The sequence below is a fragment of the Anomaloglossus baeobatrachus genome, chromosome 2, assembly GCF_048569485.1.
Source record: "Anomaloglossus baeobatrachus isolate aAnoBae1 chromosome 2, aAnoBae1.hap1, whole genome shotgun sequence".
Classification (NCBI taxonomy): Eukaryota; Metazoa; Chordata; class Amphibia; order Anura; family Aromobatidae; genus Anomaloglossus; species Anomaloglossus baeobatrachus.
In genome coordinates this window covers 757,831,069-757,849,627 of record NC_134354.1, presented here as the reverse complement: position 1 = coordinate 757,849,627, position 18,559 = coordinate 757,831,069, and the positions used below count along the sequence as shown (strand labels likewise).

At 44.9% G+C, this 18,559-nt stretch overlaps 1 protein-coding gene across 1 annotated transcript in view; it reads left to right on the top strand.

The window, feature by feature from the left end:
* Positions 1-18,559, top strand: part of AMOTL1 (angiomotin like 1) — a 237,271-nt gene that overhangs the window by 81,824 nt on the left and 136,888 nt on the right. Inside the window, exon 3 of the mRNA XM_075337490.1 lies at positions 110-160. Within this exon, the coding sequence (XP_075193605.1) occupies positions 110-160 (51 nt within the window). The remainder of the gene's footprint in view (positions 1-109; positions 161-18,559) is intronic.

The following is an 18,559-nucleotide window of genomic DNA, read 5'->3' as shown; positions in this document are numbered from 1 at the left end:
TAGGGCAAAATCAATTCATTCAACTTTTTCCTTCCATCTTTTTGCTCTGTGACTATGTACCCAAGCTCTGTATTTTATAATTTACTTTAATTTTTAATTGTATTTTTAGGAAGTAGCATTTCCAATACATTGGCCCCCGAGTTCTGGCCGGATCAGCCAGGTAAGGTGATTTTATATTTTTCTTGAATTGTCCATAATTACCCTTTGGACCAGTATCATGTCTCCTCATTCTTCCGAAAAGTGACCAGAGATCTACAAGGCTTTTTTATATCCCATGAATATCTCATATATGCCAGATATGGTGATAACCCTTTAGAACTAACATTGTCTAGAAGGCATTAGAGATTTTTCCATTAGAACAATTGTTGACATATCACTAGGATTGTTGAGAGCCAAAATGTTGATCCCTACCATGAAGTGACCACTACGTCTTTGACTTTTGATCTGCTCAACACTGCCCAACCATAACTAGACAGTAAAAATGTGACTTTTCAACAAATTATTGACTATAGTCCTAACAATTTACTATAACTTACTATGTTGGTAGAACTCCCTTATTTCTGGTGACCCTTTTTGTTGGTATGGATTAGATATGTCTAAGAGTGATCTGCCCCCAAACCTACAAGACAGGTCCATCAGAACTCTCAGTACTGGTCCTCTGACTTCGGGTGAGGTGCACGACACTTACTGGTTTCTTCAGGCCGGTGTCTGTCACCCTGCTGGCAGTCATAGTCGTAGACAGTTAGTAACACTCACGATGCCAGTGTTCACTTAGCTAAGCAGAAAGTTCAGTTTATTTTTCACACCATTATGACAGACATGTCCTTCCTTCGCGTCCTTCCTCTCAGTGTTGGGTACTACCTCTCAACCTGTCCCCTCCTCGATCTTGTCCTCAAGTTCCCTGGTTTGTGTTTCCTTCTTCCTGACTCCATTCACCTTGTCCGATTCTGGGCCCTGGCAGCTCTCTAGCCGGATGACTCTCTAAGCCCGCAGAAGTGAGCCGTAGGCTCCGGACATCTCTAGGTTACCTCAGGGTTCCCTGACTGGCCCTATCACTGAGACCACATTTTCTCACACTTCAACCCTATTCTAGACTGGCCCCAATGGAGACCTCCCAACCATCCTCTTTCTTGCATCTGTCACATCCCATGTAACCCTATCGCTTCCATTATGCCGCTATCTCAGCCCAACCACTAGGTGGCGCCTTTGGTAACAGTCTCACTCTACTGTATCTGGAACCTGCTCCCAGCTAGCAGCTAAACATATTACCATATGCAACAGTACTTAGTATAACACACACAGGGTACATAACATAACCAGTACAGGGAAAGCCCACCTTCTACATTAGCTCACCTTCAGGTGGAGGAAAGCCATTTCTCCAGGGTCATCTACCCTACACGTCAAACTCTAAACCTTTAATGGACCTTGCCACATTACGAAAAGCCCCCCTACACATTAGACACAAGTCATTCAAACATTTTGGCTGGATTGGTCAACCACCTAGTGTGTTTGGGGGCCTCCTGAATCTCCTCTAACAGATTATGTTGAGAAACATGAGGATCAGGCGGTTTTATTTTGCAAAGACAAAAGATGATTCTGGGAGTGGTTGTGTCACAGAGAACACAAGAACAGCTGAGATTCCTCATTTTTGTGGGAGACAGGACAGATGTCCCAGAAGTACAGTTTGTTTAAAAAAACAAACAAACTGTGCTTTACTCATCCTTCTGTGGTCCAGCACTCTCTCCACCACTGCTCCTCATTAGAGATAAGCGGACCCGTAGAAGTTCTGTTTGGCGGGTTCAGATGGACTTTAGATAAAGTTCGGATTGGGACCTGAACTTGACCTGAACCCCAATGGAAGTCACTAGAAGGGCAGTTCGGGTCTCCACCCATATACAGCCAGCCATACTACATCCGATCACGCTGTTGTTACCCCCAGTGCGGCCGATCAAACACTGTAAGTGGCTTGCACTGGGCTGAGTACCGAGCGTACCCGAGCACAGCAATGTTTGCGCGAGTGGTGTTTACCCAAACTCTGAAGCTGAACTCTGTATTTTTCTGTTAAGTCTGTGTTGAATTAACAAAAACAAATGAGATCGGGAAGAGTGCTAAAGAGATTTACAAAAATACCTCAAAACCCCGATAAAAGCCACTATATTAGTATTTTATTAAAAATACAAAAATACATCCAAAAATACACAAACATATATGAAAATCAGCAAAAGGTCAGGATGACCAAAAAAGCAGGAATTATAGGCTAAAGGGGGGCCCTGATAGACCCTAGGGGAACTGTCCCCTACCTGACTACGGAGGGTGTGACACATTAAGTTCTCGGGCGCCCCTGTTCCACGTCGGCTCATCCTTTTCCTATCTGTGGAAGCTTCCCTAGAGTATTTTTTGAAATTACTCTTTAGCCCTTCTTTACTGATTTGAGTTTTCTTCCCTAGGGCTATGCTTTTCACCAGGGATAGGAAAAGGGTCAGCCAAAGTGGAACCGGGCGCCCAAAAACTTAAGGTGTCACACTCACCGTAGTCAGGTAGGGGACAGTTCCCCTAGGGTCTATCAGGGCCCCCCTCTAGCCTATAAGTCCTGCTTTTTTTGTCATCTTGACCTTTTGGTGATTTTTATATATTTTTGTGTATTTTTGTCTTTTTAATGAAATACTAATAAAGTGTCTTTTATTGGGGGTTTTAAGTCTGTGTTTGGTACGAACACTGAACCTCGGGTTCCCTCATCTCTATTCCCGGTGTTTGTTATTGTCTGCAGTGCTGATGTCACATTGACAACGCTGCAGACAATCAGTGATGCAGTCGGGCAAAGCCATAAAGTTCAATTTTTGGCTCCAGCTCTATCGACATATTGTCAGATTTGCAGACAATAAGAAACCCAAATACCACTTTAAGTATATTTAACCAAAACAGAGTATTTTCCAAAAAAGGAACAGTTCCAGGTCTGTAATTCACTATATACCATCTATAAGGGAAAAATAGCACCTCCAAGACCTCCTTTTAAAGCTTCTCACACAGACCTTGCTGTGTAATGATGAGGGGTAAAAACCCAGAAACAGCTGTGAGGTTTTTTTACCTTTTGGAGAAGACTCGGCTAAGTATCCTTAGTCATATTGCAAGACTCATTAGCATGGGTGACACTACAGAGCCAGCTTACACCTGGAGGGGAGCTACTTTGCATACAATTAGTCATAACGATATTTCCGTATCTTTTGCTTTTTATTTTTGCGCTGTCACACTGTGCTGATCATACTCCGCTCTTGTTAGTGAGGCTCCTGGCAGCGCCAAGTCTGTCTCTTAAGTCGTTTCTGACCTTGAAAACCAAAATATAATTTGCAAAAAGCCCTTCATCCCGGCGGCCTCCATCATCCTGAGTACAAATCATGAAAGTTTTAATCCATTTTGTAGCAGACCCGTCACCCCTTTGAAGAGTCATTCTTTCCCTTATTAATAATTTGCAGCCATTTTTCTAACAGATTGTGTCTGGAGCATTGTATTCTCATCCTCTAGCACAATTCCTAATGCGTTGTCTGTGTTCCCTCTTGGCCATTTATACATTAAGGATGACATGTGACGCCATAAATGACTTAGGAACACTGAGAGATTAAATTAAAGGAACCCTGCACCCCTGTATACTGCCAAGTGCAGGTTCTGCAGAGGCGGAACAGGACAAAGTAAATCTTCATTAAGACCCCCATAAATATTAGACCAAGGTCAGCCAAACATCCTGATATCGATGAGATTAGACGACAGTCTAATGAGTATGGAGGCCTCCTTACTTTCCCCTGACAAATTATTTTGGGGGAGATAAGGATCTATCTGTTATGCTAGGTATGGGGAAGTACCACATGTGTGACGACAGGGAAGGGAAACCCTGTGTCTAGGAAAGAGGGAAATGGTGACCCCTAAGCAAACCTTCTGCTGACCCCTGGCTTCCCTGTCCACCCTAGATAGGTTCCGCACCTATGCGCCGAGCAGGATACCGAGCCCTGCCTGACCCTGAACTGGGCCCTAGGTAAGGAACAGATGGGATAAGCACTTAGTCAACCCCAGTAAGCTATAAAGAGCACACAGGGAACATGCACAGGGTAAAGTATATGAACAACTTTTATCCAGGATGACTCAGGGAGATGTACATCAACAAACAACTATGTTGCTTCAGATTAATACAAGCCAACTGCTTGCATTCAAGGCCTGTATAGGAATATAACTCTATCACCAGCAAACGCCAAGGGGAAATGTGGGTATTTAAGGACACAAGGGGAAGTAGTGATGATTAAGAGCTGAAAGGAGAGGATATCCGCAAGGTCCTAAAAGAAAAGGGTTTTAACCCTAAACAGAGATGATACATAAGATACCATTTACACCACAGTAGGAAGAATACAATGTCAGGAGCAGTTTGTGTAGCCAAACTCTGCAACCTTCTATAACTGGACACCGGTGACACCATCCTGTTGAATTCCATTGACCAATCCTTTTGCTCTTCCTGGAGTTAAGGCGTTGCTAGATTAGCCTGGCAGATGCTCTCTCAGAGATAAAACAGGAGTTCATCCAATCCCAGCCGAGCATGCCTGTATATCAACAATCGTTTAGTCAACAGCTATACAGTGTGTCCACCCATATCCTGTCCACCGCCATTAACTTGAGAACGGCGGCAGCTATAGGCATAGAAGTGGTGTCTACCACCTATAACGCCACCTGGTGGAAAACAACGGAGTTAGCATTCTTATCTCGAAAACGGAATGAGATAGAGAAAAAAAGTGAATTACAAAGTTGTAGGACATCATCACTTTAATATGAATCAACACCTTGCATACAGAAATGCTATGATATGAAACCCATGACCCCCCCAAAACATTGAATGCTGCTCACGCATATGGCGCTCATTTAACTTTGATGCTCAAAGTGGCCCCCTTCAGCTGCGATGTACATCTGGCCCCTGGACAGCATGCTGTATCTTGCTGCACGTTGTGCAATATGGTAGGTGACACATTTGCACAAGCATCTGTGATACGTCGTCGTAGGTCCTGCAATGTTGGTGGAGGGGTCGCATACACCTGCTGTTTGATGTGACCTCACAGAAAGAAGTCCAATGGGGTCAGGTCAGGTGAGCGGAGGCCACTCCACACAGCCACCATACCCAATGACTTGTAGGAAGGTCTCCATGAGGTATCGCTTCACGTCCGCAGCCTTGTGAGTTTTACACGTTCTAATCATAGCATTTCTGTATGCAAGGTGTCGATTCGTCTTGAATTGATGATGCCCTACTACTTTGTAATTCACTCTTTTTCTCTATCTCGTTCCATTTTTGAGATAAAATGCTAACTCCGTTGTTTTCCACCAGGTGGCGCTATAGGTGGTTTCATTGCGTAGCGCATGGATACTTTACTATACGTAGACACCACTTCTATGCCTATAGCTGCCGCCGTTCTCAAGTTAATGGCAGTGGACAGGATATGGGTGGACACACTGTTTATTGTGAACAGAAGACATTGCGGAAAACCCTTCATCTTGAAGGCCTTAATCATCCTGATCAGCCATAACACTGAAACCACTTGCCTAATATTGTGTAGAATCCCTTCAAAACACCTCTGAAGATGTCCTGTGATATCCTGCCATATGGGAGGTGCATTCTCCATGATTCAGACATGCTTTTTCAGCACATCACGAATTCGATTGATCAGTTAGAGACCTGGGGAATTTAAAGATATTTCATCACCTTGAACACCCCTTTTTGCCGGGAACTAAGGTTTACAACCAGAAATTGCCCTACTCTGCCTCCGTTGACTTAAGTGATGTAGTTTATTCATCGTAACTAGAGAGGAGTAAACCCAAACTGTAAAGTTCAGGGTTCGTACCGAACACAGACTTTAAAAAAAACCCTCTGTTTCCGAGTCTGGGTGCTTTACGTATGATAACCACTTGATCCTTGGCCTAGTGCGAGCCGCTTGCAGTCTCTGAATGGCTCTCACAGGGGATAAAAATGTTTTCGGATCTGGGGTGTCCAAAAAGAAAAGAAAAACCCTCCCCTCCTTCCCTGGAAGTGATCTGTTTATGTCTGGATGTATGTGGTGGACAGCCGATCTGCCCAATCTTTGACTTGCAATGAAGTTCAGGTCAAGTCTGGGTCCCGAGCTTAACATTATCTAAAGTATGGCTGAACCCTCCAAACCCAAACTTCAACGGGTCCACTCATCTCTAATCGTAACATGATTCATCAAAACAGGAGACCTTCTTCCATTACTCCTTGATCCAACTCTACTGCTTGGGTGCCCATTGTGGTCACTTTTGCGGCAGACAAATATCTTCATGGAAGGTTAGAAAAAAAATGCCATTTTACTGGACTAGATGTCACCTTTTAAACCAATTAAGATATGAAAAACGAAGCTAAATGTTACAGTTGGTGCAATATCGATTCACAAGACCATCAGCCAAGTTGGTGATTTGTGGCTGCTGGATGAAAGCCCAGAGAACGGCCTCCAGCTCCTCTTTTCATTATCCAACCTGGTGTGATACTGTGTAGCGCCCCACGGGGCAGGCGGTTAAGCCTACTCATTGCCGGGCCATTTAGGGTCGGGTCAGGCGTTGTCACGCGGTGGCCTTGCACGACTCCATTGCCACGAGGTGTACAGTTAAATGGTAGGGGAGGGAAACGGGGTAATTGGAAAAGATTTTTTCGTGACGACACCTATGGTATGCAGCCAGGTAATAGCCGGATTCCTCTCCAGGGAAGGTGTTGTGTTAAGGCAGCCGCGATGGTATCGCTCCCCATAGGCGGAGCGGGCCCTGGGTGGATGATGAGGGTTGTAATGGCCATTGCCCACTAAGCGGTGGGCAGTGGCACCGGTAAGGATGAGCCAACAAAGTCTCTGCAGGTTCAGGGTGTAGTTTACTCACAACTTCAGCTGCCAGCCCGATCATACTGGTCACTGCCGTGATGGGCTCCGGTCAATCCCAGATTCGGTAAAGGGGGTCACCACCGGCCTTGTGAAAAGAGAAGGAGAGAGTGTCCTATTTCTAGGGTGTCCCCCTCCGCAGTTAGGTACCCTGTCTGGCTGAGCTCCCGCTCCAAGGCACCGGGCCCAGCAAAGTCAAAGTTCTCCAGAGATGTGTTGCCAGAACTATGGTCCTGACAGGTCTGACTGGCCATGATGTGCGTGTGTAGTGCCTATTTATACGCCAAGTGGAACACGCCCCCAGGTGGCTGGCTTCATTGACTAGGAAGTCCATGTTCATATGGCCACCCCCCACCCCCCCCCCGCCTACCCTGAGCCAACCCATTCTGTGTAAAGGTTCCTAGGCTGTGTGTAGTGTGTGAGTGTGGAACACCAATGATTAACCCCCCCCTCACCTAAGATAGATACTGCACCCTGATTGGGGTGCAGTACCCTGTGGTGACCGGAGCCTCATGGGTGCCACATTCCCCCATGGCAAATGGCAGCACTCTCGGGCTGCAACAAAACACAGTTAACACTCCATTTGTATATATGCATGTAACAGGTTAATAAGAGAAACATCTTTTCCCCTTTTTGGGAAGCAGTAATACTTCAAACGTTTCAAAAAATGTTCAACATTGCCGGTCACAGGTCATCAAAACATTTCAAATCAGAAAATATCAGCAATGAGAAAAACATTCAGCATAGAAAAACATTAACAATTATTTTTGCTTGGTTCCTAGAGGACCGGTCCTGACCTCCTAGCTTAGCACGATCACTGGACATCCTCTGGCATAATGTCATGACTTGACGCGACTGCGGCAGATGGGCTGTGCGTTAGCATCATAACGGTCAGTCACTGGGGTCGACGGGTTCTTTCCACGTCTTAGCCAGGGGAGATCATCAGCACTGGAAGCCAGTTCAATGGTTACCGGTTGCTGGATCCCTGGCTTGGTCTGCATTACCTTGGTACAGCAAAGTCTAAGTTCTCCAGAGATGTGTTGCCAGAACTATGGTCCTGACAGGTCTGACTGGCCATGATGTGCGTATGTAGTGCCTATTTATACTCCAAGTGGAACCTGCCCCCCAGGTGGCTGGCTTCAGTAACCGGGAAGTCCATGTTCGTATGGCCATCCGTCTGCCTACCCTGAGCCAACCCACTCTGTGTGAAGATTCCTAGGTTGTGTGTAGTGTGTGAATGTGGAACCCTGGTGATTAACCCCCTCCTTACCTGAGATAGATATACTGCACCCTGATTGGAGTGCAGTACCCTGTGGCGACCAAAGCCTCAGGGGTGCCACATTGCGTGTGTCAACTATGACATGGCACCAGGAGGCGGTTCTCAAAGGTCCCATCCAGCAGCCACAGATTACTGAATCGATTTGATCAAATCCCACCAAGGACAACATCTGCAAGGAGTTTGTATGTTCTCCCCATGTTTGCGCGGACTTCCTCCGGATTCTCCTGTTTCCTCCCACACTCCATAGACTGACAATGAAATTAGATTGTGAGCTCCAATGGGGACAGTGAGGATCATGTCTGTAGAGCGCTGTGGAATTAATAGCGCTATATAAGTGAGTAAATTAAATAAACTCTACTGAACAAACACTACCATAAATCCCTATCATACCGTCCCTACGGTAAGATTATGGACCTCAGGAAAGAATAGAATTTAACTACGAGCATGGACCATGAAAGGTCCACATCTCTGACACTCAGAGGTCGCTCCTTATGTCCAACTCACATGAGGTAGAACATAACGGGGCAGTGAGAAGATCAATCCCGGATTACCAGGGCTCTTTAAGTATTTTACATCTAATGCTTATTTGTTCTCCATCTGCCAAGCTGCACTTTAAGACGATATAATCCAGCAAGTGACATAAAACGTGGTTGGATCCGCCACGCTCTCCCCGGCAATACGCGGACAGATGTTTTTCTCTCTTGTAAACTAATCTTCAGCTGGAAAAGCACCAGAGAACCAATAATTGTACAGTATACAGTCATCGCTCTACGGAGAAAAGACTGCTCACATTATTACAAGTCAACCAACTTTCTGGAAGCCAGATATCAAAAACAGATGTGTTAAGACCATGTCGAGACCTTTTTTTTTTCCACATACTGACTTTTACTTTTTTTTTTGCTTTACTCACTGGCGGAGATATTTACACTTGTCTCTATGGAAAATTTTGAACTGGACGCAACCTCCGTAGCCATAAAACCCCGGACTTCTCTAGTGACGGGAAATCTCTGATTCATAGATGAACTACTAGTTTTGGGCCGAGTCCCACCATACATAGAAAATGAGAAATGCCTAGAATTCAACACATTGCCGAATTCTCACCATTGCTAGGAGGATGGGTACGTGGCAGATTCTTGGGGTCAATTATATTTGGAGCTTTTTAAAGGAGAACTGTAGCAATGGACACCTCAAAAAGTTTACATAGGTTGTGGTATTGAAAAGGTCAGAGACAAAGCTTTGTCCGAGACTCTCAAAGTGCCTATACACCCTAGCTGTTTATCTAGACATGTCCGCCGGCTTGGACAAGTGTGCATGTGCTTTTAATGGGAAGAGTGACACGGGTGTGTTACGGGTGACAGAAAGTGTTTTCTGGCCATAGAAGGTCACAGCATTTGGCTGTTCCCTGACTTTCCAATGTTCCTGCTGTCAGTATTAATTGCTATAGGCAGCATTCCTCCTGGATTTATCTCTCCCCTTATTGGGCTCAGCAGAATCTCATCTTCCATCCAACTGCTGATCATCAGTATTCGCTTAAATTCCCTTCCTTCTTTGGACTGGTGCTAGTGATATTTTTCAGTTTATTCAAGCCTTGATTGAAAGCAGGTGGCTTGTACTCCTCTGTTGTATCGTTGCTGAAATCTTTGCATAACTGCTACTGGTGTTATCTGTGGATAAGTAGTTTATGCATTTTCCCTGTGTGTCCTCCATGTGTCTTCTATTGTGTTTAGAGGGGTTGACGAAGAACTCATCCCATCCGTTCCCTATTTAGGGCCCAGCACTAGGGATATCTAGGGACAGGTATACGCCTCAGCGCATAGGTGCGGAACCTGTCTAGGTTGGTGGGGGACCCCAAGGACCTGCAGTAGGTTTGGTCAGAGGTCACTATCTTCTCTTTCCCTAGACATAGGGTTTCCCTTCCCCTTCACCGTTCGCTTGGTACTTCCCATACCAAGCATGACAAGGATTGAAGTAAGCCAATGCCAGACAACACCAACAACAGAATATCTCCCAGGAGAATAAAGGAGGCATTATAATTCAAGATGATCTGTTGGGAGGCCTCAATACACATGAGATAGTGAGTCAGGTCCACCAACGGGTTAGGCTCTTAGGTTCTTCATCCTCCTGCAACCCCTAGATTCCTTCTGTGTGGAAAAAACATCGATTGAAGGCAATACTTTCACATCCAATGCTAAATTCTGAAGTGTTCTGGTTGCCTGTGTGTATGAGTGAACTGTATTGTGGTGGCTCAAAGGGCAGTTTTTTAGAAAACGTTGAAGCATCTATCACATGGGTTGTAGATAATATGGAAGCTCATCCAAATAAAGTAAATAGGTCTGGAAAACTGAAACAACTAGAAATGAGCAAATCGATTTACAGGATCCCGATCTGGCAGCATTGGTAATATTCTGTGGCTGCTGAACGGGAGCCCTGTGAATGGCCTCCTACCTGCCAACAAACGAGGCTCCTCTTTTGTTTTGCCGGCCTTGGTCAACGTCTTGTGTACGTCACTCAGCAATGATGGCGTCACGCCAGACTAATCAAGAGAGTAGCCGCAGTTGTGGGCAGGCAGGTACAAGGCAATTTGCAGGGCTCCCCTTAGCAGCCACAAAATACTCACGTAGCCGCCGGTTCAGGGTCCTGGGAATTTATTTGCTGATCTTTAAAAACCTCCCATCTTCAGAATTGGTGAGGTTTCCGGAAAAAAATAGATTTTTTTTAATTGTAAAAGTGGAAATAAAAGCTGTGCAGACTTGTGAATACAGCTCTGGGTGCAAATAGAGATGAATCTAATGATTTTTTTGGATTCAGACAGTAAACATTTGGTTCATTAAATGTGAAGGAAAAACTAGTGATAATAGAACCAATAATTATTGACAGGTGTGCACTGAAGGTGATGTGAGCCAACAGCCATTGAAGATCATAGGCCCCAAACTAACTGCTAAATTATACACTTGGGTCCATGAAATGCATACTTGTGACTTGGGTCCATGAAATGCATAATTGTGACTTGTGCATAATCTAGAGTGAGGTGCCTGACTAAAGGACCGTGGCTTCCTCTGGATATGGGTGCCCAGGTTTTGCACAATGCTCAAATGTAGGAAGGAAGAGGTCTGAGGTCATTAGCCGGAAGGTAATGTGTAAGGTTCAGGGAGCAGAGATGTGGTCAGGAAGAGGTCCGAGGTCAGAAGCCGGAAGGTAATGAATAAGGTTCAGGGAGCAGATACGTGGTCAGAAAGAGGTCCGAGGTCAAAAGCCGGAAGGTAATGTATAAGGTTCAGGGAGCAGAGACGTGGTCAGAAAGAGGTCCGAGGTCAGAAGCCAAGATCACAACAGTTACACCAGACAGGAGTCAAGAGCACCATGAGCAAACAGGGAGTACGACTCACGAAGTTTAGACAGAGAAAGCCCAGTAAAGAAACAGAGCAAGCACCAGGAATGAGGCGCATCTGTGAAGGCACCTCGTAAAACCAGCGTGGACCGTAGTGCTGAAAGACAACCTGTCAGCAAGTGCACAAGACACATAGCAGAGCATTTTCAAATGCAAAATGCTCCGCATAATGGAGCCATGACAAAAGCATTCCGCATGCAAAATGCTCCGCACAGCGGAATCATGACATGGGCCCTCTCCATCCTCTGAGACCGAGGACAGCAGCACTTAAGATGCTGGCTCAGCTCGAGGAGCAGTCCTAGGTTGAGAAGACATCTGTCTCTATTTTCTCGCCTGTGCAGAACTTGCTGAGAGCGACACATAGTCCCGGCATAATGAGGACATTTACAGGCTCAGCATAATCACAATGTGACCTCGTATGAAGATGACAACATTTCAGGCGGCTCCTCTAACAATTAAATAGTGATTTCGGTATGCGTGGTGCTGCCGAATATACTCAGAAAAATATATAGTATTATATTATCATTTATTTTCAATATTGTCACTTTTATTTTTTTTTTATCTTGCTGCACTCATTGATAGGTTTGAGCCTAATTCCTCAACATCGCACATGCGGGTCATGTATTTTGTGCAAAATTAAAAATCCTCTTTATTTTTTTTTACTTTAAGGGGGTGGACCGATACCTAAAATTTTATTTCTAAATATCTAGTTTTACACCCTAACCACTTTTGCAATTAGCTTTATAATAAAATTTCCAATAGTTCTCCTTATCCAGCTAATCTCTAAATGGTATTTTTTTTTACTTCACGTGATGTTTTGTTTGAGAGGAGTCTCAAATGTGAGGTCACAGGAAGCTGGGGCTGCACTCACGTCCTATCACGCTAGGTACAGGAAGTAAAAAGTGAACTGCGAAAGGGAAGGGAAGCCCTATGTCTAGGCAAAGGGAAGATGGTGATCCTTGACCAAACCTACTGCTGGTTCCTCACCACCCTAGAGAGGTTCCGCACCTATGCGCCGAGCTGGATACTTGACCCTAGGTATCCCTAGTGCTGGGCCCTAAATAGAGAACGGGTGGGATGAGCTCTCCGTCAACCTCACTAAACACTATAGATGACACAAGGCGGACACACAGGGGAAAAAGCATGAACTATTTATCTACAGATGACTCAGGTAGACATTCAGCAACGTTTTCAGACAATACAACAGAGGAGTACAAGCCACCTGCTTGCAACCAAGGCTTGAATGAACTGATTAACTGACACCAGCACAAGTCCAGGGAAGGAAGGGGAATTTAGGCACCAAGAGAATGCTGATGATCAGCAGCTGGGTGGAAGGAGGGCTCCGATAGGTCCAAAAGGGGGAGAGATGAATCCAACAGGAAAGCTACCTATACCAATGAATCCTGACCGCAGGAACAATGGAAAGTCAGGGAGCATTCTGTGCAGCCAAACGCTGTGACCTTCCATAGCCATAAACGACATGATTGTCTGTCACCCGTGACACACCCATGACACGTCCTTGCAATGTCTATTGCCACTCCTGGAACAGGAAGTCATGAGGGGTGGCAAGGCAGTTTTTTATTACAGTTTCTTTCATCGCTGCCCTCTGAAGATATCCTGGTTCTATGTCAATGATATAAGCTATGGGAGAAGTAAGTGCAGTGCTGGCATTCTGCTTCTGATGCCACAGCATTTTACTGTGAAACAAGATGTCATCAGGTGGTGGAGATAGAAGCAAGGTGCGTGACAATAATACAACTCCACAGCTTTTATCACCGCCCTCAAACAAAACGTCATCAGAAGGTGGAGCTGGTGTCTCTCACACAGCTTCTATCACTGCTCCCTCATGACGATTCATTGCAAGGAGGTGATAGAAGCTGTGGGGCAGTGCTTGTGTCACTCACCTTGCATCTATCTCCACCCCCTGTTGATGTTTTGTTTCACATGAAGGTGCTGCGAAGGCGGGGACAGAAGTAGAGTACGGGCCTGGTCTGACCTCTCCCACAGCTTCTATCACCACCATGGAGCCATGACATTTCCAGAGAGCAGTGATGAAGGAAACTGTAGTGAGTAACTTCAGTGCTGCCACCTAATGATGTTGTTCACCGAAATATATTAAAATAAAATATAACTTTTAATGAATATTCATATAAAATCAGAATAATACCAAAAGTAGGACCCCTACAGAAATTAACTATAAATACAAACAAGTGACATACATAGCACAATAAGAAGGAGGGGCGCCCTGCTATAACCTTCACTCAGCCTCACAGAGTCCCTACCTAACAATGGAGTTATCACACCCTAGGGTTCAAATTGGTGCCCTCGTTCCTCTATGGCTTTCCCTACGGACCCTACAAAAACCCTCTTACGTATTATTGGGAGATATTAGAAAAGTGTAATTATTTCCCTCTGTATGTGCAAAAATATCATCATCTCCAAGACGAAGCATTTTGACGTGAAACGCGTGTCGGGTGTGGCGGGACCCTGCTTCTGTATTTAACTACCTTAGGTGATGTACTTCTATTGCATGGGGTTTAAATATAAGGTGTAGCTTTTTGTTTAATTGGGCACGTCTCTTGAATATATACGGTATATAGTTTTAGGAAGACACGTCTGTTGTTGGATATCCTCTTTTTACAAGAAGTTTGTTTTTGCACTGGTATATTTTGGTATATAAATATTGAGGTCACCTCAAGTCCCTGTGTCAACTAGAACAGTTTATAGGATTCTGTCTCGAAATGGCCTCCATGGTCGAATCTGTGCCCAGAAGCCAGCACTAAACAAAAGGCAATTAAAAAAACATGTGGCATTTGCCAAGTCCCACCGCCTGCTAAACAGATGGACGCTGGAAAAGTGGCAGAAGGTGGATTTCTCTGATGGATCTTCAGTTGAATTACACCACAGCCGCCACAAATACTGCAGTAGACCTACTGGAGCCCGTATGGATCCAGAAAACAGTTAAGTTTGGTGGTGGAAAGATCATGGTCTGGGGTTACATTCAGTATGGGGGTGTGCGAAACATTTGCAAGGTGGAAGGCAATATCAATAGCCTAAAATATCAAGAAGTATTAGCTACCTCTTACATTCCCAATCATAAAAGGGGTCAAATTCTCCAGCAGGATGGTGCTCCATCTCATACATCCATCTCTACAACAAAGTTCCTCCTGGCAAAGAAGATCAAGGTGCTCAAGGACTGGCCAGCCCAGTCACCAGACATGACCATCATTGAGCATGTTTGGGGTAGGATGAAAGAGGAAGCTTGGAAGACAAAACCAAAGAATCCAGATGAACTCTGGAGGCATGTAAGACTGCATTCTGTGCTATTCCTGATGACTTCATCCATAAAGTGTATGAATCATTGTTTTGTCCTTTGTTGCTGTGAATTCTTCTGAATATTTTTTGGGAAAAATTAATTCCTCTTTTTGTGATTTATATTGTTTCTATGCTAATTCTGGCAATTTCTTTGACAACTTTTTTTGCTATTTGATTCCCAGTGCATTCATAAGTGCTGACAACTGGTAATTGTGACATTGCACCTGATATATTGTTTATGTAGTGCATTTGACTGGCTGTCATGTATATTGACACACAAGTGTTTAGTTGATAAGTATCACCGTATGTTGACTGTATGCTAATTCTGGCATTACATTTGGCACCATTTGATGCTAGTTGTTCTATTTATTGTATGCATTCATAAGTGCTGACAACTGCTGATTGTGGCACTACACTTGATATCTGTGTGTACTATGCTAAATGTGACATCGCACCTGATTTTGTTATGTACTGTTTCTAACTGACTGCATATTAATGGGCATATATTGATTGTGTGTCATTCTGGCACATTATTGTATATTGTATGTATTATCATGAGCTACATTGGTATATTCTTCTATAGTTTCCAGGGTTATATGAGCATATTCTTTTTCTTTTTGAGTGTGCCACTTTTTGCTTGACTATCTAAATACGAGAGTTCAATAAGTGACCATCTTGCTTTTAGCTTTTTAAACCATATATGCTATAAAATATACATATACCTATTTGAATTATTATATGCTATCACACATGACGTTTTGGTACTTATCTGTGATCTTTATGTGCCATTTGCAATAGGAATGTGATCATCTTTCCTGGGTATTCTTGTCTTCCTATGACTTTTTAATTATTTTTTGCACTTATTTTGGTTGCGTTTTTTGCACTTATTTTGGTTGCGTTTTTTGCACTTATTTTGGTTGCGGTTTTTGCATACACTATTTTTGCACATACAGAGGGAAATAATTACACTTTTCTAATCTCTCCCAATAATATGTAAGAGTGTTTTTGTAGGGTCTCTAAGGAGAGCCGTCAAGAAATGGGGGCACCAATTTGAATCCAAGGGTGGGACAACTCCGTTGTTTGGTAGGGACTGTGTGAGGGTGAGCAAAGGTTACAACAGGGCGCCCCCTCCCTCTTTATTGTGCTTTGCATGTCACTTGCTTATTGTAATGTCCTGGTGGTGGATTCACTAGACTGTGCACCGGACTCCCCCAGTGAGGCAACCCGGAGCTAATACCTATACAGGGACTGTCCGATCACCCCACCAGAGGGCCTAGATGCACCGCAGCCGGAACACTAGGGGTACGAGTCCTTCAGGGATTTGCAGGGAATGTCTCTGAGTCCAAAGGCACCGTGGGCAGGACGGATGGCGGGAACCGGGTTCAGGTGCTGGGTAGGAACGGCAGACAGGGTCCGGGTCCAGTGAGCCGTTCAAGCAGGTGTACCAGGTGGAGCCGGGGATCGGTGACGGGAATAGGCTGACGGAAGATGACGGGATCCTCAGCAGATGGTCATTGGGACACTTCCTGGAGAACCGGTAGTCAGGGCCAGCGGACGGAGTCTGTGGATGAGACAGGGTTAACGGAGAGACAAAGCACAAGGGGACCTGAGCACCTAGCATGGGGAACACGTTGATCAGGCACCACCCACTAGAAAAGGGAAGTCTTATATACCCTGTACCTGTACCTTGTCATATCCTGTTCCCGGGACGCTGGCCCTTTAAGACAAGGTAAATGAGCACGCGCACGCCCTAATGCGCATGCGCGAGGCTCGGGTGGCGGAGGCCAGTACAGGACGCTGTGAAGGAGATGCAGGGGAGCCAGACAGCGTGTCCTGAATCGCAGGAGGACACCGGAGCCGGCGGGCGGGAGGCATGGAGGACGCAGAGGAGGGGGAGTGAGAGGAGCAGCCGCAGGCAGAGGGACCGGGGGCCAGAGCGGTGAGTGGCAGGCGGCGCCGGGAAGCGTGACACTTATATTTATATCTAATTTCTTTAATTGTCCTACTTTTGGAATTGTTCCGATTTTATATGAATACTAGCTGCAGCACCCAGTGTTGCCTGTGATAGTAACTGTTTCTGTCTCTCCCTCTATGTCTGTCTCTATCTCTCTCCCGCTCTGTCTGCTTCCAATCACAGACACTACATGTCTCTATCGTAGTTTAAAAAAAAAATAAAAAATTAAAAAATAGTTGTATGGTCCTCTCATATTATGATACCCAGCACAGATAAAGCCCATGGCTACAGGCTGTAGCACCAGTCCTGCACTTATCTTGGCTATGTATCAAAATAAGAGGAACCGCAAACGGCTTTTTTTAATTATTTAAATAATTAATTAAAAAAAAAACAGCATGCGGTCCCCCACAATTTTGATACCCAGCCAATATAAAGCCTGACAGCTGATATTCTCAGGCTGGGGAGACCCATGGTTATAGGGTCCCCAGCTTATAAATAGCAGCCTGCATACACCTGGGATTGTTGCATCCATTAGATGTAAAAAGCCCAACGTTTTACCCTGCTCCTCCCGATTGCCCTATTGCAGTGGCAATCAAGGTAATAAGGGGTTAATGGCAGCGCACAGCTGCCACTAAGCCCTGGGATTAGTAATGGGAGGTGTCTATGAGTCCCCCATTACTAATCTGTAAGTGAAAGTAATTAAACACAAACACTGAAAAAACCATTGATTTGAAATCAAAGACAAAAAAAGCCACCCTCTTTCACCACTTTATTAACCCCCGAAACACCACTGCGGGTCCAATGTAATCCACATGAGGTCCCATGACAATTCCAGCTCTTTATTTTTTTTTATTTCCCAAGTGGCGAATCATTAGTCGGAATTCCCTGAGAAGTCCGGGTCCAGGCCCGATACTCGAGTACGTTTGAAAACGTGCAGCTCTGGACTTTTGCAGTCAGGGTCTGTGCATCACTAATTAATAGACAACACAGTAATAGAATTAGCGAATAATACCGCTACGCAAGTGACAATTGCCACCATCCTGTTACTTATTAAAACCCATGTGAAAGAAAGAAGTGTAACCTTGTGTGATGTGCGCAGCGTGTGACTGTGAGGGACGAACGCTTGTAATTCATTTAGAAAATCATAGAGGAGCAGCCAGACATCCTCTCTCTAGTCATAATGAAGTGACAGAGAGTTTGGCAAATGTGCGGCTGTGATCTATTATTTAGGAAAATGAGGTTAATAACTGTGAAGATGAGAGAGAGAATAAAGATACTGTACATGATAGAAAGATATGAGATGGATGGGTGGATAAAGAGGTTCCCAGCAGTCCAGAAGAAGAGGAGATATTCTACCTCTCCTCCAACTGACCAGGGGTCCCCAACCTGTAGCTCGGGAGCGACATGTGGCTTGCGGTCCCATGATGTGTGGCTCGTGGCTGTCTGTCATCTTGGTGTATAAGCAGACAGCTATGTAGAGCAGGTCACCAGATTGTGACTTTTGTGAATTATCCCACATCTAAATGGGATAAAGTAGGAACCCCTGGATCTCGGTATACTGCCTCAGTGTGATTTCTGTGGAAGAGCTTTGGCTGTCATTGTACCGGTAATGGGGGCTCTGAGTGCCACTATGGTGAGGGTGGTGGGAGCTGTATTTGTCTCCCAACCCTCTCTCAGAGCTTGGCTCATGACCCTCTCTCAGAGTTGGATGTGGCTCA